This window comes from Strongylocentrotus purpuratus, unplaced genomic scaffold (assembly GCF_000002235.5).
Source record: "Strongylocentrotus purpuratus isolate Spur 01 unplaced genomic scaffold, Spur_5.0 spur5_contig_858, whole genome shotgun sequence".
NCBI lineage: Eukaryota > Metazoa > Echinodermata > Echinoidea > Camarodonta > Strongylocentrotidae > Strongylocentrotus > Strongylocentrotus purpuratus.
In genome coordinates this window covers 2,296,342-2,324,257 of record NW_022145566.1, presented here as the reverse complement: position 1 = coordinate 2,324,257, position 27,916 = coordinate 2,296,342, and the positions used below count along the sequence as shown (strand labels likewise).

General features: G+C 38.2%; 1 protein-coding gene and 1 long non-coding RNA gene across 2 annotated transcripts; both read right to left on the bottom strand.

Annotated features, from left to right (window-relative positions):
- Window positions 1-79: 79 nt before the first annotated feature.
- On the bottom strand, window positions 80-26,966 carry LOC115929222. Its single transcript, XR_004066384.1, has 2 exons — window positions 26,802-26,966; window positions 80-868 (listed from the first exon to the last, which is right to left on the bottom strand). It is a non-coding gene; the product is annotated as an uncharacterized LOC115929222 (long non-coding RNA).
- LOC115929220 lies at window positions 3,417-6,754 on the bottom strand. Its single transcript, XM_030997787.1, has 3 exons — window positions 6,462-6,754; window positions 4,386-4,675; window positions 3,417-4,133 (listed from the first exon to the last, which is right to left on the bottom strand). The coding sequence occupies exons 2-3, from the start codon at window positions 4,620-4,622 to the stop codon at window positions 3,942-3,944; spliced, it is 429 nt and encodes a 142-aa protein (XP_030853647.1). The 5' UTR covers window positions 4,623-4,675; window positions 6,462-6,754; the 3' UTR covers window positions 3,417-3,941.
- Window positions 26,967-27,916: the final 950 nt, after the last annotated feature.

The following is a 27,916-nucleotide window of genomic DNA, read 5'->3' as shown; positions in this document are numbered from 1 at the left end:
GTATTCTGGAATTACTCAGTGGTCTTCTTTCAAGTTTTCTTTTCTTGGTGGGGGGGGGGGGATTCGTGGATCTATTTTTGTAGAATGATTTTATTGTACATGTATGAATATTTTCAACCAAAGTGGCCTTACAAGTGTGATAACACTTTTTTAGGTAATAGTAGTATATTTATTTGTTGGTATACAGTGTACTGCCATGTTTTTCTAAATAATATTTAGAGAATTAATGTGGTTTTAGCAGTTTTTCTTTTTCTCTCCATAATTTTCAGCTTTGAATTTGTAAAAAATATGCCTGATATAAAAAGGCGACCAACAGTAGAAATGCCTAAAGGAGAAAAAAATATGATGACAGAATACTTGTGGAATATTTTTTCTCCTGCATTTTGTAGTTTAAGACCTATTTGTTTGCAAATTTATGTATAGAGACATGGGATTAATGAGTAGATTGGCTTATGTATACAAGAAATGTTGATTTCAAAATGTACATCTTGATAATTCTATAAAAGCCAGAAAGAATAATATCAAAAGTTTTTATTTGCTCACTACACTCTAATAAGATGTTGTGATCAAAGCAGCCATTCAGCAACATCAAGAAAACTAATCAACAATTTTTTTATTAAATAAAAGGGAGAAATATATTCAAATAATTTGTTTTCAACGCCGAGAAGTGGAGAAAACATGGATTACTTACATGCAAATGTCAGATTAGCCAGGCATAGTAGCAGACAGGTGGGATTGAAAGTGTTCATTTTGTGTTGTGATAGTTATTGATCCAATCAATAAATCGAGGTGTTGGACACTTCTGTCTATCTCAGGCTCTGGCTCTTGCTCTCTTTGGCAGTAGAAAGCTCCTCAGCTGTATTAAAACCTATAAGAAAATAGAGGAATTTGAGTTAATGATAAGAAATGTTATAAATAAATTGTTTTTTCAATCACGTTGCTTTCTATTATAGCAAATACTCATAAAACGGACATAGCAGGAATGTGGAAAGCTGGTTTATTTATACAGTTAGACGAGCACAGTACTTGATTCAACCTTTGCATATGCTTTTTGTTTTTGATTTGCTTGATTTTTTTTTTTATGACGTCTGAGCTTTAATTGTAAAAATCAAGTTGTGTAGGACAAGGCCTAGATGAATACAAATATCACTAGTCTGCTGTATATCTCTCTAAATTGGAGTTTTACAAGAGTAAGATTCAGAAAAAGGAGTAAGGAATACAGAGAAAATCTAGAGAACGATAAATTGAACTAAAGCTGTTTTGTTGGTAATGGCGTCAGGGGGGGAGAGGTCCCATGACAAGCAAAATTTGGGGGAATTTAGAAGAAAAGGGAAAATTCTGGCAAAATGGGAACAACCATTTGGAAATATCGCGAAGGAAATAGGAAGAATCTGGAAGAAAAAAAGGACACCAGGAAGTGCATGGCTTGCCCCTGCCTACATGAACGCAATGGGTGATGGGCAGCGCAATACAAACAATCTAACTCGTACCTAGGATTTTTTTTAAAGCTTATTCCCCCCCCCCTCAATTTTTTTTTACCTGCCAAAAAGGTGAGGGAGCACAGGCTGCCTGTGCCCCCACCTAAATCCGCGCCTGTGTTAAAAGCTTGACACCCAAAACATGTTCTGCAAAACATACTTATCTCAATCTTTAAAAAAAAAAAATCTTTTTAACTTTTAGCTTTTTTTTTTGTATGAATGGGTTTGTTCGGTCAGATTGCTATATTATACATGCGTATATATATGAGAGATAGACTTTCTTATTTAATCGGAATGTGCTCAAAATTTAATTGACCTCTTCCTCTCCTCTTTTTGCTTCAGTTTGGCCAAATAAAAGAAACAACATGTTTAGCGTCCTGACTTTTTGAAAAATATGAAGGAGGATGCCCTTTTTTATTCTTTCAAATTGGCCGCTCAAAAAGGCTGTTCGGTAGATTTTCCCTGATAGTCAGGCTATTTTTCAAGATGACCGCCAGCATTTTTTTTTGTCTTCAAATCAGAAATAGATCCATTTTAGCAGTGTTTTTCAAGCGGGCAGGGACGCTAAACATGTACATTTTTTTTAATGGCCTTAGAATCAACTTTATATCAGGCTGGACTACCCCTGGACTATAAAGGTTTCAATGCCCCCAAGACCTTTTGTAAACATCTTGAGCACACTATGGCCCATATTTTCTGAACAATTTTTCTTTAACCACTTGACTGCTATTGGCCTAAAACGTGTTTATAGTCCCTGTGCTACAGCATTTTTGTAAACTACACTGTACACAAAAAAGTCGGATTTTTTTTGGAGGAGCGTCATCTACTGTTTAAGACCTGTATAACGTCATTGCAGTGCTAATTATACGGTAGGGCTAGGCATTATGCAGTGCTACGGTCTTGAAAGTACAACCCTTACAAAAAAAATCTCTATGGTACACCATACAAACACCATAGCAAATCTACCATAGATTACCATACAAACACCATAGCAAATCTACCATAGATCTACCATTCATTTACCATAGAACTAATTAAAATAATTGGGACAAATTTATTCATTTATTCAAATTAGGCCACACCTACATATTCTACCATAGAGCCACCATTCATATACCATAGAGCCACCATAGAGTCATCATTCATCTACCATAGAGCCACCATTCATCTACCATAGAACCACCATTCATCTACCATAGAGCCACCATTCATCTACCATAGAGCCACCATTCATCTACCATAGAGCCATCATTCATCTACCACAGAGCCACCATTCATCTACCATAGAGCCACCATTCATATACCATAGAGCCACCATAGAGTCATCATTCATCTACCATAGAGCCACCATTCATCTACCATAAAACCACCATTCATCTACCATAAAGCCACCATTCATCTACCACAGAGCCACCATTCATCTACCATAGAGCCATCATTCATCTACCATAGAGCCACCATTCATCTACCATAGAGCCACCATTCATCTACCATAGAGCCACCATTCATCTACCATAGAGTAACCATTCATCTACCATAGAGCCACCATTCATCTACCATAGAGCCACCATTCATCTACCATAGAGCCACCATTCATCTACCATAGAGCCACCATTCATCTACCATAGAGTCACCATTCATCTACCATAGAGCCACCATTCATCTACCATAGAGCCACCATTCTTCTACCATAGAGCCACCATTCATCTACCATTCACTACCATTCAAAATATGCAACAAAATGTTACGCTTAATTGTAGCATTTTGAAATGGTATATTCAGAATGGTAGTTAGGGTCTTGATCTATGGTTAGCAGAATGGTGGCTGTAGTGCGTTCTATAGTACACAGAATGGTGACTATAATATATTGAATTTTTGAGAAATCTAAACTTAAATGTTAACTTACAATACACACATGACGCTTATTAAAAAAATGAATTGAATGAAAGTGGCAGGATGTATTTGGTTTATATCAAAAGTTGTATGCATGTACATATGCTAAAAACTAAAATAAAAGGCAAGTAAAAAATGTATCACATAAACATGTACACTACAAACTAAAATGAAAGGCAAGTTCGTAATTGCAACACATATTACGTGGACTTATTCTACTAAGGTGTAATAAATACCCACATATATCACCCTAGTTCCTCTAAATAACTAAAATGTCATATATAGTGTGTATGTAAACATGACTAAAATGAAAGGCAAGTTAAAAATATATAAACATGTACAATAAAAACTAAGGCACTGAGTTGCAGCACAGAAATGTTTTAAAACATTGTATAAACATGTACAATGAAGTTCAAGTCAAAGAGGTTGTATGTGAGTTCGAAGAGAGCAGAAAAGACAAGCCTTGCTGCTCAGTTTTGGAGTCTTCAGATCAAGGTCCCTCTGGCTGAGAACACTGAAGACCCAACCCTTTCTTTACTCAAATAAAATGATTTTGATAGACCCTCTGTGTTAAACAATCTCCCCTGTATCGATTGGTATCACTACCCCCACCCTATGATTCGATGTGTAACCTCGTCTATGCAATGTTCCATCGTAGGGCACTGCCACGTCCACATAATAATTTTCCCCGATGGTCAGATCCTTGTCCATGGTCCTTTGACGTAAGCATGCTGCCACCTTCTTCTTCTGATCCTTACTGGTCTGCAAAACAAAAAAAGAGTTTGTAATAAATAACAAGTAAATTTCAAGTTTCCTCAGGCCCCTTACTTATTAGACCCTATTACAAATATTTAGATTTGATTAATTTTCATCCCTTGATTTGACAAGAAGGGATATTGATGTACATGTATTATACTGTCTATCGACCATAACTAAGAAATAAAAATATGTTTTGATTAAATGTATGTACAGCTAAGATAATGTAATGAAGAAAACACAAGGCTGGTGACTAACCTCTTGGGATAAGGAAGATAGAGCGGCTATGTGCCTGTTGTAGCTAGGGGCTTTGACTAGTGGGGCTGTTCCGAGGATGGTCAGCAAGTCGCACAAGCTATCCCGTGCCAAACCAACCTCCGTTGCTGCCAGAGTAGCTCTGCGGTTTATTTCTGCAGACTTTCCACGTCCTTCGCATTCATTTTCTGATGAAGAGAATGTCCTCTCCTTTTTGCAAATGAAGCAACCAAGGACCATGGCGTAGTTCAACCCATTCCTCTTTGACAAATTCTCCAGAGGAATGAGATGCCCTGTAAAAGATATCCAAAACACTTTATGGAACAGGGAAAATATTTTGAAAAGCAAAATCCCCAAATAATAACAAAGTGCTAGTTATGACATACATGTAGTATATTACACAAATACACATTTTCACAGATTTCACGACAAACTGCTGCACAATACAAGTGCATACCGATGGTGGGTTGCGGGCGGGCGCGCCTGTGTGAAGTTATCTACGGTAATGTCTCGGATCCTCATTACGGTAGATAACTTCACACAGGCGTGCGCCCGCCCGCAACCCACTATCGGTATCGGTATGCACTTGTATTGTGCAGCAGTTTTGACGTGAAACCTGCGAAAAAGTGTACTAATATCAATGTTTTTCCACAAAATTCTCCAAAAATAACAAGAAAATTGACACGAAACGGGTAATCAACATAACAACGTGTAACTCATGATTTTTATTTGGACATTTATTGAACATTTACTTGACTTTAAGTATCCACGCCGGAGTTACAGGTCAAATTTTGGGTAGGCTTCTGAACTAGCGCCCAAAACTCAACTAAATTCACTCAAAATCAGTACTTAAGTGACAATTGATGACACCTAAATAGCAGTAAAATACAATTTTTTAACGTACCAATATGAGAAAGAATAATTTAAAAATTTTAAATTGTATGTCTACTGTCAAACTTGCCGATCAGCCGCATCGACATAAATAGTCAATACAATCTCAATACACAAAAGGCACACAATCATGCCGATTGGTCACATCGGCATGATTGTGTGTATTTGTGTATTGAGAGTGTATCGACTATTTATGTGAGCAAATGCTACCTATTAACGCGTAGTGCAGTGCTTAAGGTCAATACGCAATAGCATTGACTCTCTTATTCTCTATGCTTTGCTGGAGTAGTCTTTAGACCCCATCCTTATTTTTGTACATTCCGATGCCCCCACTTCAATTCACCATAGAGTAAAGGTTTTTCGGCCACTTAAGACAAAATCCTATTTTTTGGACTCTTTACTTCCTATTTATTATCATTTCTTGTTCAAATCATGAAGCAAATACTATTATTATTTAAACAAAGAAAGAATCCCAGAAAAAAAATCATGAATTGCCATGACAACATTCATTTCCATTTTCACTGTTTCGGAGGTAGTTTTCGGCCGCATGTACAAAGTCAATAGGAAGCAAGCAAGCAAGCGCGCCATGCGTTTCACCACTGATCTATAGCACTAGCGGCCGGAGCAGGTATCCCAAGCCGGAGCTTCCCGTGCCGAAAACTACCTCTGCGGTGATCAGAAATTGGAATCTGAATTAGACAGAGATATCGTGTGTGCGCTGCGGTATCCGCCTGCATTGATTAAATACATGCGATGAGATACTTTTGAGCTTGCGACTCACACAAAATCGGACTCTAAATCTGAAAAATACTTGAAATAAAGCTCATTTTATGATACCCATATTCCTTACACGCGTAAGATACTTATTTTTTCAGATTCGGGGAGCGGGATCGCCGATTACATCGCTAAAATGTGATATTTAGGAAATATTCGTCAGTGACTCTGGCATGGTATGGTATGTGTGGGATATATGATATGCTGATATGCTGTTATGCGATGTATTTTAAAGGGATTTTACCATGCATCCAACGGATCGGCCGAAAACTGGTGATGGTCGATTACCCCCTCCTTTACTCTATTCTTAATCATTTGATTTGGCTTTTTGAGCCATTCACCCCTTGAGCATGCAATACAATCTCAAAGTAACAGTTTGCAAACTAAAAATATTGTTTGATAGTAAGTACATACCTCCCAGACACACGTGAGCCTTTTGCAAAGCAGCTGCAAGTTGTGGGCCACTAATGTCATGACGCGGATCTTCACATGTGGGACCAGGGCCAAAAATAGGGCTGTCCAAACACTTATTCAGGGAAAGCTTCCTCAATCTATGAATTAGCTGTTAGTTCTTCTGGCACCTCTCCAGCATTCATGTTACTCTTCTGTAATACCTGGTATTGATCTCCTTTGAACACCTTCCTCTTCCTCACATATTTTGGAGTTTTGCGAAGCATTTTCAGTGAGTAGAAATTGGTATAGAGACCAACGGCTAGAAGAGTTATTCAAATCTTGGGCACAAGGTGGCAGCAAACAGCCCTTGTTATCTACTTTCTGCTGATATACATTACTTTTTACAATTTGGTTTAGAATTTTTTATTTAATTATTTCTTTAATTGATTGAGACTAATTGAGTGCAAACAGAGGCAGCGGTGCGACTTCCAAAGTGGGGGGGGGGGGGGGGTGGGGGTGAGGGCCGGGGGGGGGGCACCAACAAAAAAGGGCACTTTCTGGAGAAAATAAATAGGGCACCTACAAAGGGAAATCTCAAAGCGAAAATATATATTAAAAAAAACAACATTTGTATATACCCCCTATATTGTGATTACATTATCAGGGATGATTTCAATATTTTTTTTATCTTTATAAATAAGATTTGTGAGGTCGCAGTGCGAAAAATTACATCAATTATAAAGAAGAAAAACCCAATCCTGATGGGTTTATTACATTATCATAACAAAAGACTGAAAAGACCTTTGATAAGTACCATAATTATAACATCTAGAAATGCGAGTGTGCTTGGGGTGATATTACTCTTAGTAGCTGGAAATTAGGGGCACGTGATGAGAGGAAAAGGGGACACTTATCGAAAAGGGTGACACTTATTAGAAAAGAAAAGAAGCACATGTCAAATTACAACGGGTAATTATCAGAAGGTGAAAATGGGGCACGTATCATTGTTAAAGGTTAATTATCTGAGGTGAAAAGAAAAGGGGCACTTATGAGAATGAAAAGGCGGCACTAATAATAAGGGAAATGTTCATTTGTTGTACGAAAAGGGTCACCGATCAGTTTTTAATAGGGGCATTTAATACGAGGGGAAGAAGGGATTTATGAGAAGGGGGAAGTGGCTATTATTAAAAAGAAAAGAGGCACATGTCAAGATAAACGGGGCACTTATGAGAGATGAAAAGGGGTAATTATGGGAAGGGGATGGGGCACTTAAAAGAAGGAAAAAGAGCATTTATTACGAAGGGAAGGGGGCACGTGTCAAAATAAAAGGGGCAGTTATTGAAGATGAAAAGAGCACTTATCAGGAGGAAAAGGGACACTTGTCAAAATAAAACGAGTACCTCTCAGAATTTAATAGGGTCATTTACTAGAGATGGAACGGGACTATGAGAATGAAGAGGGACTTAAGAATGAAAAGTAACTGTTTTCATAGATGAAAAGGGGGCATTTATGATAAAGGGAAGGGGCTCTCTTTTAATGGGGGCACTTGTTAGAAAGGAAAGGGGGCACATGTGAAAATATATAAGGTGCGCTTATCCGAGTTAAACAAGGGGTAGTTATTAAAAGGGGAAATTAGCCCCTCTCAGATTTGAATAGGGAAATAATCAGAGGTGAATGGGGCACTTATCAAAAGTGAAAAGGGGCACTTCTCGTATCTGAAAAGGGGCACTTACTAGAGATGAAAAAAGGGCACTTATGAGAATGGAAAATGGACACTTATTGCAAAGGAAAACCGGAACTTATCGAAGGAAAAGGGGTACGTATCAAAATAAAAGGGGCACTTTATAATAGGGGCACTTTTTAAAGTAAAGGGGCCCTTTTATGTAAAAAGTGCCACGGTAGAGCCACCATAGAGTCACTAACCACTAGTAATATATCATAAAATCATCATCCACCATAGAGCTACTGCTAAAATATCTTACACCACAGGGATATACATGTACCATTCAACGGAAATACCATATAATATACTCTACCATATAACATACCGTAGAAATACCATACACCATACAGCCACCATAGTGCTACCATAGATATACCATTCACTTTAGAGCCACCATATAGAGTCACATAACCACCATAAATATACCATAAAGTCATCATCCACCATAGAGCTACCACTGAAATATCCTCCACCATAGGGATACCATTCAACGGAAATACCATATAATATACTCTACCATATAACATACCGTAGAAATACCATACACCATACAGCCACCATAGTGCTACCATAGATATACCATTCACTTTAGAGCCACCATATAGAGTCACATAACCACCATAAATATACCATAAAGTCATCATCCACCATAGAGCTACCACTGAAATATCCTCCACCATAGGGATACCATTCAACAGAAATACCAAGGAAATATATTCTACCATATAACATACCGTAGAAATACCATACACCATACAGCCACCATAGAGCTACCATAGATCTACCATTCACTTTAGAGCCACCATAGAGTCACATAACCACCATAGATATACCATAAAGTCATCATCCACCATAGAGCTACCACTGAAATATCCTCCACCATAGGGATACCATTCAACAGAAATACCATAGCAATATATTCTACCATATAACATACCGTAGAAATACCATACACCATACAGCCACCATAGAGCTACCATAGATCTACCATTCACTTTAGAGCCACCATAGAGTCACATAACCACCATAGATATACCATAAAGTCATCATCCACCATAGAGCTACCACTGAAATATCCTCCACCATAGGGATACCATTCAACAGAAATACCATAGCAATATATTCTACCATATAACATACCGTAGAAATACCATACACCATACAGCCACCATAGAGCTACCATAGATCTACCATTCACTTTAGAGCCACCATAGAGTCACATAACCACCATAGATATACCATAAAGTCATCATCCACCATAGGCCTACCACTGAAATATCCTCCACCATAGGGATACCATTCAACAGAAATACCATAGAAATATATTCTACCATATAATATATCATAGAAATACCATACACCATAGGACGGCATCAATGATATACCATTGACCATAGAACTCCACCATTCAGCAATTGTGTGGTATACCATAGAAATATATTCTACCATATAATATATCATAGAAATACCATTCACCATAGAGCCGTACCATAGGAATATCATAGATTTTTTTTGTAAGGGAATGCCCTAAGCACGTACATCATGTACGTGGTACGCACAGGCATGCGAGAGCGAGAACACGTACATGTTCGTGGTACGCAGTCAAGTGGTTCAGCATTTGAAACTGAGTGTTAGTATATGCTTTTGTTCAAAATAATCAGAAGGTAGTCTACGCTCTAAGTTTTCCCTTAATTTGTTAAACGTGATTGTACAGTGTCTGGTTAAACTGAATTAGTAAAATGTGGTCCAATAATTTACTGGGTCTACATTCCCGTCTTTTGAAGCTTATTTTCAGGTGATCTGCTGGTAACGTAAGCAGAGCACCTATTGAATTCGTCAGAATCTATTTGCAATGACGACCTTCGTTATTGCCTTGTTTTCGTTCACATTGTGCCCCGTTAATATTCTTCTCCTTAGTGTTTTCCTTATCGTCAGGAAATCGCATTCGTTTTGAACGTAGTGCTTGTCATTCCTAGTTAGGTGCTTTCCTCATGTTCTTTTCCTTTCAAATTTCATAGGCATAGTCTCTAACATCTCATCAAGGTCACTACATTCTTCGATTTTCAAAATCACTCATGCCATTTTGTCCGTTTCTGGTCCGTTTTAAAGCCTTTCTTTCTTCCTTCCTATCTCCACTATCCTGGATCCGACAAACTTCTAACAAAATCCTTTAGATAGTCTAAGAGATGTTCTTTTATTTGCGACAAATAACCTGACCTGAAAATGCCATCTTCGTACTCAAAATTCAAATCTGAAACCGACTCCGTCAAAAATCTCTCAAATTCTTGAAAAATTGACCCATAAAAATCTAAAAGTGCCATAACTTTCTCATATAAATTTCGTTTTGTATTTAAATCTCACAGTACCCTTATCTTATAATTGCACATAGCCATGCCAAATTTCAGGCTCCAATGGCTATGCACAACACAAATAGCGCCCTCTAAAGTTCTAGGATTTGGCTTTCTTTCTGTGGCCGTATCTCCATTATGGCTTGGCAAACCCGTACCCTTTTTTAGATTTAGATACTTGAAGATATGCCCTTTCCAGCCATATACAAAATTATTTACCCTAACACTGACCGACTTTGCGAAAAATGCCCTCCAAATTCGCCATTTTCAAGAAAATTGAGAAATAACTTCAAATTGCTCTAAATTAGCGATCTTTATACCTACATCAATGAAACTTAGCAGACAAATGTATCCATATACGTGACAACTGTTTGCCAAGTTTGGTAAAATTCAAATATGTCAGCGCAAAGTTATCGCCCAAAATGATGAATTTACTACGCATTACGTAATAGCGCGTGTAATGCAATACATTGCGTGCACATAACAGTGGTGTCAATCTGACCGCAATGAAGTGCCCTTTCGAATGATACCAAGTATAGTATATGTTCACACAGAAAATTGTGAATAAATTGCATTTGAACAAAGGTCACTACACGAATTCCGCCGAGTTTCCGCCCGAATCTAACACGAATCTGCTATGACGTAATTTTTCCAGACTGCTTTTCGCCCCTTAAATGTCCTTTTGTTTCCTTGAAAATTTGCAGTGACATGCCGAGTTCCATTACGCAGGGCACCTCTTGGGAGGATTTTAAAAATTGGTCAATGGGGCCATTTAAGACGCCATTTTGTCCTATAAATCTATTATACATCACATGTTTCATAGAAAAAAAAGAGAGTGGTTTACAAAAACAATCATGAAATTCTCTAATGATACCAAATACGGCCAATAAAGAGACATAAAAAGAGAGAGAAAAACAATTTAACTCCGGTCATAATACAGATCCTGTACGCTTTCCGCTCATGCATTACACGCATTGTCTATGGGGCATATCGGGTTCACGCTTTTGACCCCCAGAACGATCTTTATTGCAATGACAATCATGCACCAAATCCCCTTGGTTTTGGCACGCAGTACTTGCGAGCCCTTTCTATGTCCTTTCCCCTATCCCAATTTCTTTCAAACTTCGTAGGCGTAGTCACTACCATCCCATCAAGGTCACTGTTGAGGCCTTCAATCTTTCGCCCTATCTCCAATATCACAGAAGCTACAGACTTCGTACAAATTGCTCTGGATAGGGCGAGAGAAGCTCTTTCGTTTGACACGTAGAAACATGGCGTCATTGCACGCACATCGTTGTGACACGATTGCATTTCTAGTTTTTCAGGTGGGCTGTATAACGTACAGACCACCTTATAATTTCGTTAGAATTGCCTTTATTTATTTATTAGGTGGTCTGTTGTCAACAGACCACCTATTGTTTTCGTCAGAATTTTCTTTCTTTATTTATTTATTTATTTATTTATTATTCTTTATTTTTATTTCTTCCCGTTTTTTGTTTATCGATTAACTCAAGATCGGTTGTGTTAATTTCTTTCAATTTTAACACAGTCATAGGTCATTGTCATGATACGTGACAGGAACATTTTCAAGGTCATCAGGTCATCGTGACGTCATCCAGGCGCCATTTTGTGAAATCACGTTATCCATCATATCTTCGTGATGCATAAGCAAAGGTCATTCATATTCATATCACATATACTTCAGGTCAAGGGTCAACAGGTCATGTCATCAAAGGTCACATAAAGGTCACGACGCGCACGTACGCGTGCGTCAAAATTTACAAATGCTCAAAATCACTTAACTATTGAAGGAGAGTACGAATCAGGTCATTTTAAGCATTTCAAAATTTTCCGTCCGTAAGTGTCCCCGCGCGCGTTGCGCGCGCTCATAGCGCGCGGAAAAGGTCAAATTCAAAATTTTTACATGATTTAGATTCCTCTTACCGTAAATGACAATTTACATTTTTTTTCAGTCACCCTTGACCTTTCATAAGGCCGTGAGCGCGCGTCAAAGTTCAAAATCCGCGCGTGCTGCTATGGGCAATATAATGCAAATTTGATCAAAAACATGCCATTTTAAAAATCATAATAGCTCTTCAGATAGTCCATTGACCCCAACTTTTATATCATGGTTAGAAAAAGCATGAGTTTGAGATATGATTCCATGTCTCATTTGACCCTCAATTGACCCATGACGTCATCATAATGGCCTCCGAACTCAAAATTTCAATTTGCATATTATGACGTCATCATATTTTTGGAAAATTGATTGTATCTTTGTAAATATTGATTAATTTTCTTCCAAATTTTGATATGTTCTACCTGAGAATATTGTCTACAAATACAGTCACCACGATATTTCATTTTGACAAGGGCATCATGGCGTATTTTTGCGATTAAAGGAGGCATGTCAATTTTTCACATTTTCCGTGTATTATCTATGGGACATGACTTTTTCTCAAAACTGGATTCTACATTCTCGTCTTTCGCGAGCAATATCTCCGTCGTTTTATCTTTGTTTACGTTGAGCTTTGAGTATGTTGTAGCTGAGAAAATAAGCTATCACAAGTGTGCCCTTTATTTTTCGATTAGATGCCGGGATCATGCTCATATTTCACTTACAAAGTGGGATTTGATAATTCCATTTTCCGTTTACGTGTAATCTCTATGGGAAATGTTTTGGTATATCGGTAACGCACTTGACTTCCGACCTCGAGGTCCCTGGTTCGAGTCCGGGCGTCTCCAACAATTTTTTTTCTTCACTTTTTTTTTTGTTGACCTTTCACTCTACCATCTCCTTTGAATATTAAAACACGTACAATCTCAAATAATGTAATAAACAACCATATTTACTTTATTATTACCCTATTATCACTAGATCCATTACTTTTTGCGTGTAATCCTTAAGGGAGATGACTTTTTCTCAAATCTGGATCCTACATTCTTGTCTTTTGCGTGCAATATCGCCGTTATTTCGGCTTGATTTTTGTTGATTTTTGAGTATGTTGTAGCTGAGACTATATACTATTTAAATGTTCTCTCATTTTTTTCAGTCTGTCATCGTAGTCTGTTGAAGATAATCATCAACATCATCATGAGCATCATGATCATCATCATCGTCATCACCATTACTATCAAGATCATCATCATGATCATCATGATGATCATCATTGTTTACATGTCTATATAACTTCTCCCTTTCTCAATATAGTAAATATTATAATCTATCATAAGACTTGAAGACAGACCACCTAATTCGTCCCCATGACGAATTAAATTTCTAGTTATTTATTTATTATTATATATTTTTCTTATTTCTAACCACTTTTTTGTTGGCAAGATAACTTGGAAATGGCTCGATCAAATGCCTTGAAATTTGGCACACATATGTATAGGCATATGTACAAAGCACAATAACGTTTTCAACATTGACCTTTACTGATGACGTCATCTAGGCGCCATTTTGTAAAATTTTACGAAAATCAACTCATGATCATATCTTCATAACCAAAAGGTATTTCTCATTCATATTTATTATGATCAAGGTCAATATCCGTCCGGTCAATTTCAGGTCAAATAACGCGCGCGTGCGCGTACGTCCGCGCGTAAATGCGCGCGCAAAATTTTAAAATGCTCAAAATCGTCTCAAAATCATTTTGCATACGTTTTAGGCCATTCTAAGCATTTTATAAAAAATTGCTCACACGCGCATGCGCGCGCGTTTTCGCGCGTAAAACTTTTACACAACATAGAATCGCCATTTTTTTTCTTTCATAATATTCCACATATTTTTACAAACAAATTGATACCATGTTTGTCTCTTAATGACTATTAATAACGGAATGATCGACCGTTTAACATAAATTTCAGTGCGCGCGAGCTCTTGTAATACATAGCATATATGGACAAAAACATGCCTATACAAAATCCATTGTAGCTCTTTAGGCTGCAAGGTGACCCCAATTTTGTTTTCATATTTTGATAGAAAATAAATTGGAGATATGATTTCATGTTTCATTTGACCCTCAATTAACTCATGACGTCATCATAATGACCTCCGAACTCAAAATTTCAATTTGCATATTATGATGTCAGCATATTTTTTTTAAATTGACTGTATCTCTAAAAATATTGATCAATTTTCTTCCAAATTTTGATATGTTCTACCTGAGACAATGTTCTACAAATATGGCTGCCATACATTTTCATTTTGACAAAGGCATCAGGACGTATTTGTGCGATTAAAGGAGGCATGTCAATTTTTCACTTTTTGCGTGTATTCTCTAAGGGACATGAGTTTTTCTCAAAACTGGATTCTACATTTCCGTCTTTCGCGAGCAATATCGCCGTCGTTTTAGCTTTGTTTACGCTGAACTTCGAGTATGTTGTAGCTGAGACAATACGCTATCTCAAATGTGCCCTTTATTTTGTCTTAAATTTTAGTTGGACCAGCCCACCTATACTTGTTTCAAACAAGTATTACAAATCTAGTTATATATTTTTCTTATTTCTAACCACTTTTTTGTGAACAAGATAACTTGGAAATGGCTCAATCAAATGCCTAGAAATTTGGCACACATATGTATAGACATATGTACAAAGCACAATAACGTTTTCAACGTTGACCTTCACTGATGACGTCATCTAGGCGCCATTTTGTAAAATTTTACGAAAATCAACTCATGATCATATCTTCATAACCAAAAGGTATTTCTCGTTCATATTTATCCTGATCAAGGTCAATATCCGTCCGGTCAATAAAAGGTCAAATAACGCGCGCCTGCGCGTACGTCCGCGCGTCAATGCGCGCGCAAAATTTTGAAATGCTCAAAATCGTCTGAAAATCATTTTGCATACGTTTTAGGCCATTCTAAGCATTTTATAAAAAATCGCGCGTACGAGCATGCGCGCGCGTTTTCGCGCGTAAAACTTTTGCACAACATTGAATTGCTTTTTTTTTTCTTTCATAATATACCACATATATTTACAAACAAATTGATACCACGTTTGTCTCTTTATGACTATTAATAACGGATTGATCGACCGTTTAACAAAAATTTCCGTGCGCGCGAGCTCTTGTAATACATAGCAAATATGGGCAAAAACATGCCTATACAAAATCCATTGTAGCTCTTTAGGATGCAAGGTGACCCCAATTTTTTTTCATATTTTAATAGAGTATGATTCGGAGATATTGTTTCATGTCTCATTCGACCCTCAATTAACTCATGACGTCATCACAATGGCCTCCGAACTCAAAATTCCAATTTGCATATTATGACGTCAGCATATTTATGGAAAATTGATTGTATCTCTGTAAATATTGATTGATTTTCTTCCAAATTTTGATATGTTCTAGCTGAGACAATTCTCTACAAAGGCAATTGCTATTATTTTTCATTTTGACAAAGGCATGGCGTATTTTTGCGATTAAAGGAGGCATGTAAATTTTTTACATTTTGCGTGTATTCTCTATGGGATATGACTTTTTCTCAAAACTCTATTCTACATTCCCGTCTTTCGCGAGCAATATCTACGTCGTTTTAGCTTCGTTTACGCTGAACTTCGAGTATGTTGTAGATGAGACAAAAAGCTATCTCAAATGTACCCTTTATTTTGTCTCAATTTTTTGTTGGATCAGCCCACCTATACTTGTTCCAAACAAGTATTACAAATCTAGTTCTTCTTGTTTTTCCTATTCCACAAAAAGGGCATTTTCTTGAGGGGGAACACGCAACCTCAAAGTGGGAAAAGAACAAACAAGGGAAACGCTCTCGGCAGTCTCGCCTGAATTACGCTATTCAATACGATGAAAAATTGAGGTTGGGACATTATTCATAGGAGGGTGGCCCATTAGGAGCCCCCCCCCCCCCACTGAAATCCTCTGAATATAATCAGCATTTTGAAGTGAATATTGACCAAGAGTCATCGGAAGAATTATTTACTATTATTTGTACCAAGATTAATAACTTTGTTGGAATATGAAAAAATACAAAAAATGATTTTTTTTCTTTTAATCCTCACATACTGAATTTAAATGACCTTTGACCTTGACTTTGTGACCTGGAATTTGCGTCATAAGATTTGCGATACTTGATAACCCTTGTGTACAAGTTTCATGGAATTTGAACAAACTCTTTTGAAATTATGCTAAAATTTCAAAATCTTGATGTTGATGCCGCAAAAAAGTCAAAGTTTGTTGACCTGAAATGACCTTTGACCTTAATTTAGTGACCTGAAATTCTACTCACATGATTGGGGATACTTTATAATCCTTTAGTGTAAGTTTCATTGAATAAGAACTTAAACTTTCAAAATTATAATAAAAATTCAAAAACTTAACCTGAGGTTAAGTTTTCAATGATGATGCCACAACATATACTGCTTTCAAACTGGCTTCTATCGGAGTCACACCGATGAAAATACCGATTGAATTTTCCTCATGTAAACAAAGGCGAAACGCGGTTTTCTCCCTGTCGCTTTCATACTGCCGGTGAAATTCACTCGCTGTGGCGAGCCCTTGCCGGAAGTGAAGAATTATTGCGTAATTATTAGGCCCGCGCTCCATCTAGCTAGCATGCAGCATGTTCAACCATAAGTCAACAAACACAGCTGGTTATGATAAATCGTGCGTACACTGCGACCTTTGACCATTTTAATCGGTTTTAATCGCCTTTTTCTCCCGAACGCTTTCATACTGGCCGTTTCATCCGTGTCACACCGATAGAATGAGAATTTTTCCTGCTCTTGAGCAGGAGAATTTAATCGCCTATTTCTCTTCTTTTCATCAGCTATTTAATCGCCTTTTTCTCCTCTGTTGCTTTCATACTGGCCGTTTCATCGGATGTGTCCGTCTGCATCCAATAAGTTAAGTTTTTGATGTTGACGCCACCGCCGCCGCTGCCGTCACCGGAAAAGCGGCGCCTATGTCTCGCTTTTTGCTACGCAGGCGAGACAAAAATGAAACATTGGTATATACCCCTACTACATTATCAGGAATGGCTTTTAAAATGTGCTCTTTATGTGGTTAAAGATACTTTAAGTTGAAGATTGATCGAGTGTGATGATCTGAATAAAGTGAAAGTCTATTAAAGGGGCTGTAGCATGGGAAATACTGGTTGACGCCATCTACGCCTTCTTTTGGACGACTGCACATAAGAGAATGGACTTGACTAACTGCACTGAGGGAGAGGCCAGTTAATAACTGGGTGAGCGCGGGCTAGCATTCACGAAAGGGCGCGAAACAGAACGAAGTTCTCCTCACACTTCGATTTCGCGTATGTATGAACGCACGTGAATACTGCGGTCGCACCGTCCATAGTCGTATTATACCCGATTGGACCTGAGGGCCAAGGGAAAGATACATAGTCTCGTCATGCTATAGCCCCTTTAAAATAAAACTTGAACCAGAGGAATTTTGAGTCTTGATTTATATAGGCCTACATCAAGAGTCAAGACAGAGTACTAATGCCCTTCTCACTCTCATCATGGTCAAGGAATCTACTCAAGGAAACCAGTCTGCACGCACAAAATCTGAGTTGACACTTTACTGCAACTAATAAAGCATTGAGAAGAGTTTAACTCTGCCAGTCACTAGCTGCATCAAATCAGCTAAGTAGAACCTTTGCAGTATGTCCTTAGCCTTGTTTCACTGTGCAGACACTGCTACGCACAGGGACTGGCAAGGCTTTGTGTTTGTAAACTTACAGGACATCTGCCTATTACAAGTAGACCTGCAGCAAAGATAGTATACTTTTTTGAGAGACCATGTTTGGGGACTTCCCCCATATTTTCACAAAGTAGGCCAAAGCTGAAAACAATGTGGGTGTTATTTCCTGTTATTTTGAACTCTCATGATCTTTCTTTCCTCATCAGAGAGCAGAGGTCATCTCATGCAGAATGATCTTGGGAACAACAGACTCTAGAAAAGTCCCAGAGAACTATCTAAAAGGTTTACATTTTTATTTGTTTAAAGAGATAAAGAGAGAAATTGAGAACAACAGACTCTAGAAAAGTCCCAGAGAACTATTTAAAAGGTATACTTTTTTATTTTTTTGAAGAGATAAAGAGAGAAATTGAGAGAGGGAGGGGGAGAGAGAAAGAGAGAGAGAGAGAGAGAGAGAGGGAGGGGAGAGAAGGGGGAAGGGAAATAGAGAGAGAGAGAGGGAAAGATGAGAGGGAGAGTGGGGGAGATAGAGAGTGATGGAAAGGGGAGAGGGAGAGTGGGGGAGATAGAGAGAGAGAGAGAGAGAAAGGAAATTAATCTGACAAAGTCTAGGCATATTCAGAGCGGATTAATATTGGTTGTATTCCTCCAAATTAATGTTTTCATAATTCAGTTTATTTGGCCCATCATAAAAAACATTGCAAATCATAAATAAAGAATAAATACTAGGCCAGGACCTCAAAAAAGTAGCTTGTGCTTGTAAATGATGAGGCCCCTATTAAGTTTAACACAATATCAAATTAATTAGTGAAATAAATAAAACTGAACTAATAATACATACTTAAAGGTATTGTTTCCCTTTTGCAGCCAACATCAAATTCTGTAGAACTTTGCAGGAATTATGAATATGTCACATACATGTTTGTCCTATATTTGAAATTTAAACGTTAGCAGTGTCCTAATATTCAAATTATGCAAGGAAACCCATTAGTTTTAAGACTTCACAGTCAGACACTATTGATTGACTGAGTGACTTTTTTTCTTTGGTAATAATATACATAAATTGAGCTGTAAAGGAAGGGTACATAAGCATTTGTCTACATTAATAACCCCTCTTCTTGTTGGCCAAAATTAAACTTATTGAATCTTTGAGCAGCACAAAACTTACAACCATTCGGTACAAGGGTCTGAAAATCAGACTATTCAATTGAACAAGCGCAATCGCAAAATTTGATTTGACAACTAACAGTAATTTCTTTTTTAAATGGATCTTCGGTATATTGTCATTACATTGACACAAAGACATACCACATTTGCTTTTATTATTAATTAGCTAACAGTATGTGGTGTTTTTGGATTGATTAACAATTCTTTGCGTTCCGCATTTTCACCTGCATTTGTTTAGGAGGTTTACTCTAATTTGGGGTTGGTTGCTTTATTGGAGCCTATCTCGTGTCGGGGTGGGCATTCCAAACGAGTTTAGTTTTTAATACACATGGGAGCTCATCCATGTCCGTGCATGCTTATGTGTGGTTTAATTATGCACACAAAATTGTGTGTGTATCTAATCGTTTACCAGTCGTAGCAATGTATCAATGTTTCTTTTTGTGTAGCCTCTTCTTTGTATTGTAACTGTTCTACTTTCTTTTCACTCTCGTCTTTTCTCTCTCCCCAGGTCTCTGCCTTGCCCACGCGCTCACGCTCATTGTCCGTACAGGAAACGATGTACTCTATTTTGTGTTATATTCTGATCCCTAATGGCTGAAAACGTTCCCTTCAGTATACTGAGCGATGATGAGCTTTACAATTTGTTGAGACCAAACATTAATACTAAAAATAATGATCTAAATTCTTCTCATTTTGGCAATCTTGCATCTCAAAGAATTAATAATCTAGCTACTGACCTAAACAAAGATGATAACCATTATTCAAGTTCTAACTACTTAACTGCGAATCAATTTAAATCTCTTGAAAAAACACCTAATACATTTTCAATAATGCACTTAAATGTAAGGAGTTTGAATTGTAACTTCGATAACTTGCGCTTTTTAACGGATACTCCCTTACACACACATTTTTCTGCAATCGCTTTGACCGAAACATGGTTAACTCGGGAATCTGCAAGTTCATATTCACTCCCCAGTTATGTCCTTTTAGAAAATAGTAGAGTTAATAAAAGAGGAGGTGGGGTAGCTCTGTATATCAATCAGCATTTTGACTATTTTATTCATAGCAATCTTAATTGTATGACTGAAATTCTTGAATCAATTGTCATTGAAATTAGAGTACCAAATGCTAAGAATATTTTGATTACGGTTACACACCCCCTAGTTTGAATATTCCTGTCTTCTTAGAATATTTGCAGGATTTACTACAAAATCCAGTCTTTACCAATAAGGACTGCTATATCGTAGGAGATTTTAACATAGATATATCTAAATCTTCAGCTCCAAATACTTCACAAGATTTTTTGGATATCATGTTATCTTCATCCTTATTACCTTTAATTACAAAGCCAACCCGAGTTACCAACCAAACAGCAACCCTTATTGATAATATCTTCTGCAATGTTGTTCCCTTACCTGAATCAGGAATAATTTTATCCGACATATCTGATCACTACCCAATTTTTTCACGAAGTCATTGTATTTTTAATAAAAAAGACACCCCCTTGCAAAGATTCAGAAGAGTAACACCTAATAAAATAGCGCGATTGAAAGAAAGTCTTGATGTGGCTGATTGGACTGAGGTTAATAGTTCGCATGATACAAATACTGCGTATGATAAATTCATGACGATAGACACATTCCATTAGTGAACAAATGTTCTAATTATAAAAAGAGTCCCAGAATTCCATGGATATAAACCAATTTTAAGATTAATCAATCGAAAAAACAACTTAAATAACGCAAGCAAAATTTAGCGTTCTGAAAAGTCTCACCGTAAATATAGCACTTACAAAAATATTCTCACTAAAATATAACGTATTAAAAAACAAAAATATTTTACAAATCAGTTGATTCTATTCAAACATGATATTAGTAAAACATGGAAAATCATAAATAGTGCCATTAATAAGCATAACGATAAATCGCGTATAGAAAAAATAACATAAAACAACGTAGAAATTCACGACTCAGTGCAGATGGCCGATACTTTTAATCAATATTTCTCTCAAATAGGGCATAGCCTTGCAGATGATACTCCTCCAACGCAAAAGACATTTTTAGACTTTATAGACCAGCCCAATTCACTATTTTTTGTCCCCGTACATAGAAATGAATTAATAGATACAGTTCATAACTTGAAAAATAAAAAGAGTACTGGACACGATGGCATTGATAATATTTTATTGAAAAACGTCATAAACTACATTGTCGATCCGCTGGTGCATATATTCAATTCATCCTTGACTACTGGTGACTCTCACGGAAATGTCATATTGATAGCATTTGCCAAACAATCTCTCGCAATATAGGGATTGTAAATAAGGTTAAGTTTTTTCTGCCAACCTCCTCCCCACTAATGCTTTACTCTACATTAAATTTGCCCTACTTAAATTATGGTATTATTGTTTGGAGTAATACATAAGATTCTTATCTTCATAGAATACTACTTCTACAAAAAAAAGCTATGCGTGTTATTTGTAACACTTCCTGGAGATCTCATACTGATGTTTTATTTCTTGAAAATAATGTGTTGAAAATAAATGATTTATATCGTAATAGCCTCGCTCAGTTTATGTACCAGTTAAATAATAATACGCTACCCTCAGCCTTCAATTTTATATTCATCAAAAATAAAACTATACACAAATACCCTACGTGCCAATCTGACGAATTTCATCTGCCATTATATAACTAGAACTTTACTTGCTAAATCCATATTCACTTACGCAGGCCCGAAGCTATGGACCATTCTTGATGTTAGCATCAAGAATGCCCCCAGTTTAAATTCTTTTAAATTCAAATTTAAAAAAATCTTTTCTGCGTAATTATCAAGCGTTAGCTCTCCCTCTTTAAATTTATTTAACTCAATAAAATACATTTGGATATTTTGATTCATTTTGTACTGGCCATCCGTATTCCAGTCGGTCCGTGTTGTGTTGTGTGTGTTATACAGGTGTAGGTAAGAGCCCTGCCCTCTCTTGTTGTCTCCAGTCTTTCCCTGTCCATTTCACTCCTTCTATGTTATGTTTAATTGGTTTATGTATTTGTGCGTTCCTTTATTATTGATATACTATTTTTGCAACTATAAGTTATAGGGGGCTGTAATCCAGGCGCGGATCCAGGATTTCTTAGGGGGGGGGGCCCAAATTTGAAATTATGCGAGCCAAATATTGATACGTAATGGTGACCAACAGTGACGTGATGCGGGGGGGGGGGCCGGTGCAGGGAGGGGCGAATTTCCCCCTCCCTCCTCCGCGAAACGCGGAAGCTTTGACGTTTCATTTAATTATTAGAAAAAGAAGACGGTTCGTTGTACCGTTCTCGAAAATAAATCTCGTCTGAATTTAGTTTTTGCCCTCTCGCGCGAAGCGCGGAAAATTTTAGGATTTATTAAATTATTAGAGAAAGAAAACGATTCGTTGTAGAGTTCTCAACTCTAAATTCTCGTCTGAATTCATGTTCCCCCCCTATCGCGCGAAGCGCGGAAGCTTTTAAGTTTCCTTAAATCATTAGAGAAACAAAACGATTCGTTGTACCGTTTTCGAAAATAATCCTCGTCTGAATTTAGATTCTCCCCCCCTCCCGCGCGAAGCGCGGAAGCTTTTACGTTTCATTAAATCATTAGAGAAACAAAACGATTCGTTGTACCGTTTTCGAAAATAATCCTCGTCTGAATTTAGATTCTCCCCCCCCCCCCCTCCCGCGCGAAGCGCGGAAGCTTTTACGTTTCATTAAATCATTAGAGAAACAAAACGATTCTTTGTACAGTTCTCGAAAATAATTCTCGTCTGAATTTAGTTTTTCCCCTCCTGCGCGAAGCGCGGAAAATTTTAGGATTTATTAAATTATTAGAGAAAGAAAACGATTCATTGTACAGTTTTCGAAAATAATTCTAGTCTGAATTTAGTTTTTCCCCTCTCGCGCGACGCGCGGAAAATTTTAGGATTTATTAAATTATTAGAGAAAGAAGACGATTCGTTGTAGAGTTCTCGACTCTAAATTCTCGTCTGAATTCAGGTTCCCCTCTTTTAAGTTTCCTTAAATCATTAGAGAAAAAAAACGATTCGTTGTACCGTTTTCGAAAATAATCCTCGTCTGAATTTAGATTTTCCCCCCCCCTCCCGCGCGAAGCGCAGAAGCTTTTACGATTCATTAAATCATTAGAGAAAGAAGACGATTCGTTGTACCGTTCTCGACTCTTAATCCTTGTCTAGATTCAGTTCCCCCCTCCCTCTCCCCCTCCTGCGCGAAGCGCGGAAGCTTTGACGTTTCATTAAACTATATGAAAGAAGGCAATTCGTTGTACCGTTCTCGAATCTTAATCCTCGTCTGAATTCAGTTCCCTCCCCCCCCCCCCCCCCCTCCGCGCGAAGCGCGGAAGCTTTTACGTTTCATTAAATTATTAGAGAAAGAAGACGATTCGCTGTACAGTTCTCGACTCTTAATCCTCGTCTGAATTCAGGTCCCCCCCCCTCTCGCGCGAAGCGCGGAAGCTTTTAAGTTTCATAAGATTATGAGAGAAAGAAGACGATTGGCTGAACAGTTCTCGACTCTTAATCCTCGTCTGAATTTCGATTCTCCCCCCTCCCGCGCGAAGCGCGGAAGCTTTTATGTTTCATTAAATCATTAGAGAAACAAGACGATTCGTTGTACAGTTCTCGACTCTTAATCCTCGTCTGAATTTAGTTTACCCCCTCCCCCTCCTGCGCGATTCGCGGAAGCTTTGACGTTTCATTAAACTATTGAAGAAAGAAGGCGATTCGTTGTACCGTTCTCGACTCTTAATCCTTGTCTAGATTCAGTTCCCCCCTCCCTCTCCCCCTCCTGCGCGAAGCGCGGAAGCTTTGACGTTTCATTAAACTATATGAAAGAAGGCAATTCGTTGTACCGTTCTCGAATCTTAATCCTCGTCTGAATTCAGTTCCCCTCCCCCCCCCCCCCCTCCCGCGCGAAGCGCTCAAGCTTTAAAGTTTCATAAGATTATGAGAGAAAAAAGACGATTTGCTGTTCAGTTCTCGACTCTTAATCCTCGTCTGAATTCAGGTTCCCCCCTCCCGCGCGAAGCGCGGAAGCTTTTAATTTTCATTAAATCATTAGAGAAAGAAGACGATTCGTTGTACCGCTCTCGAAAATAATCCTCGTCGGAATTAAGTTCCCCCCCTCCATCCCGCGCGAAGCGCGGAAGCTTTTACGTTTTATTAAATCATAAAAGATTGGTATAACCGTTCTCGCCTCTGAATCCTTGTCTGAATTTAGGTTCCCCTCCCGCGCAAAGCGCGGAAGCTTCACGTTTCATAAGATTATGAGAGAAAAAAGACGATTCGCTACCGTTCTCGATTGTTAATCCTTGTCTGGGGCGGCGGCGAAGCCGGCCCCGGAAGCTCAGAGGTTTTAGGCGTTTAATTAAGGTCATATGAGCATATTTTTTTTTTGTATACCTTATTATTTCGTGACACTGGCAGGTAACTATTTGGCGTTGGGTCCAGGGGGCGGAGCCCCCCAAAATCAGGGGCTTTAGGAATTAAATTACCGTCAGATGAGCATCTAAGGGCCCGCCGTAGGGCCCTTGGTGGGATCCAGGGGCAGAGCCCACGGAAGCTTAGGGGTTTTAGGCATTTAATTACGGTCAGATGAGCATATTTTGATGCCTCATTATTTGTTAACACTGGCAGTTAACTATTCTTTCTTTCTTGCTCTCATTCTATTTTATTTCTCTTTAATATACTTTTTCAAACAAAGTGTGGGGGGGGGGGGAGAGCTCGAGGCTCCCGATCCCCACCGTACCTCGGGCCCTGACATGTAGGAATCTCAAGAATCATATTTCTTGCCTGGCTGCAAATTTAGGAATTGGTCATTTTCCAACAAACACATACAAACGTATAATTTACTAAAAAGTGAGGAAAAATCTCGGAAATGATGTAATTTCAGCATTATTTGTAATCCACCGTTGTGGAATTAGAAATAAACCACATTTGAATTTGATTTCCACTAACCCCCCCCCCTCCCTATCAGTACGCCAGTATCTCCTCTTTTCCTTTCCCTTTCCTTCCTTCTCTCTTATTTGTTTTATGGAGGGGGGGGGGGGGTCAACAGCCTGGGAGGCAAAGCCCTTTCGACCCTCCGATCTCCTTCTTCCCCCTTTTCTTTTCTTCTTCCTCTTCTTTCTTTCCCTTTCTCTCCTCTTTCCCTTTCGCTTCTTTTCCTTTTTTCTCTTTTTTTTTTTTTTTTTTTTTTTTGCGGGGGGGGGGGGGGGGCCAAGGCCCGCTCGGCCCCCCCCCTGGATCCGCGCCTGCTGTAATCTACAAGCCCAGCTTTTCAGCAGTCCCCTTCATGACCAACCTGTTTTATATGCCTGTTGTACACTGTGGACCAATTACAAATATTGTTAAGTTTCATTGTTTTACTATGTACAATGCAATCCCATGTTCTTTACTTATTTTGTTGGAAATGGAAATAAACGAAATGAAAATGAAATAATTATTTTCCCACCGCAAATAGAAATTTTGAAGCCCTTTTGTTTTGAGGAAAGTTCTAAATTAGTAAAATTTAGTATTATTTGCAAATGCCTTTTGATTTAACCTTCTAATTTGTTGGCCTGCAAAAGGGACATAGAACCATTAAGAAGAAAATAACCCATGTATATGCATAACCCACAATAACACACAAACACACAAAAGCAATACAAAAAAGGGAGAAAATTAGATCTAAATAAAGAAAATTGGGGCAGAAACTTTTTGTAGCAAAAGTGGTACAAAATCAGCATAATCCACCCCCCCCCCCCCCCCCCCATGTGAGTCATATGGGTTACCGTCTGTGTATGGGGAATGTTGACAAATATGAGTTTTATTACAGAATGACCCATACGTACCAGACGGTTAATTAATTGTCTAGTTACATCTGAACCAGTCGTTTAACATTTGTAATTAGGTGATCTGCATAGCACGCAGCAGAGCACCTACCTTGATTTCATCAGAATTTATCTTTTTCAGGTGTCCTGCTGCGTAGCGTAGCAGCTAGAGCACCATGCAGTCCTATTTCTTCAGAATTCATCTTTTTTCCCCCTTTCTTTCGCTTCATCTCATATGGTTAATGATTTTCAAAGCAATGATTTGAACGACATCACTCATTAAACAACAAAACGATCATCAACAAAATATTGAACAAATGTAGAATTAGTTAGTGAATGACAAAACACTTTCACACAATTTGGGACTGGAATCACTGGATGTTTGGGTACATAAAATCAATGACTATATGAGTATGACTATGGGAGTTTGCAGTACGAGATGGTAGTTGGTACGATCTGATCGGATGGAAATCATTTAAAAAAACTTGTGCACCAGCTGCTAGCACAAAACAAGTCTTATCTAATTGTCATGAATTTAATTATCAAAATACTTCTGCATGCGTCAAAATAATTTTAAAGTGTAAAATATTCAAAAATGTTTCACTTACGCATATGCAAAAGTTGACCCGGCAATCGCAGCTCAGAGAGTCAAGTGTGGCAAAGCTGTGTGTAATATCGGCACGCACGTCGTCTGCTATCGTGGCGAAGTGCATTGTGTTTAAAAAGCATGAACGCCCGGGGGTGCATGTACTCAGATTTCGTTTGGACGGGGATGTGCGGCTGCAGCGTCTAATCAGGGAGGTGAAAGAAAGGAGTCGAAACTCTTGTTCGAACGCATTCGTGAGTTATCGTAACATTCCACTTGGCTTTGAAGTTCCGTGCTCCGAGCCGTGCTTCCACCCTGACTGCGGGGAATTTTGAAGGCCTGCAGGCACCCGGCAGGCACCAGTTTCACATTTATTACAAACTTTATATGGGGATAATTGGGAATAGTGCATCAAACAATATCATTTTAGTATCAATAGGGCAGAACAAATTTGTATTATGGACCTTTTCCCAGTTAGTGTTAGGAGGTACTGGTAAACTGTTATTCCAATAGGCCAGGGGCGGATCTAGCTTTTTGCTAAGGGGGGGGGGGGGGGGTTGACCAATAATGACGATGCGGAGCATCGTCCACGAGCCGCGAAGCGGCGAACCGATTTTTTGGGGGGTGTTTATTTGAACCCCGTAAGTGATGTTTTCCTGGCATCTATTAACACAATGGAGACCATAAAAAGCAGTGCATGATAACGTCTTTTTAAGTCAAGTAACAGTTAAATACACAGTTATATCCAGAGTTATCATGTGTTTGGTTAAGTTACCAGATGAGTTGAATATCTTCTCACAATATTTGCACTTGAAAGGGTTTCTCTCCAGCGTGCGTTCTTTTTTCTTTCCTTTTTTCTTTTTTTTTCTTTCTTTTTTTTTTTCCTTTTTTTTTGGGGGGGGGGGGGGGCCGCCCAAGGGGGGGGGGGGTTTAAACCCCCTAAACCCCCCCGTAGATCCGCGCCTGTAGGCATATCTCTTATCAGGGCTATGAGGACCAAGTTATAAGCTAACCGTTCTTAGGAACTTTTTTAAAACTCAATAATTTAAAAACTATTGTATCATGAACACCAACAATGTCACTATCAAATGTCTCCATCTATTCTCTTGGGATATTCTTCAACAAAAAATTAAACTT

What these genes read in the sequence shown, in the direction of transcription:
- LOC115929220 (XM_030997787.1), bottom strand. Translation starts at nt 4,622, where the DNA reads ATGGTCCTTGGTTGCTTCATTTGCAAAAAGGAGAGGACATTCTCTTCA. An exon ending in TATCTTCCTTATCCCAAGAG is followed by an intron (nt 4,134 to 4,385) that starts GTTAGTCACCAG and finishes TTTGTTTTGCAG; the next exon opens with ACCAGTAAGGATCAGAAGAA.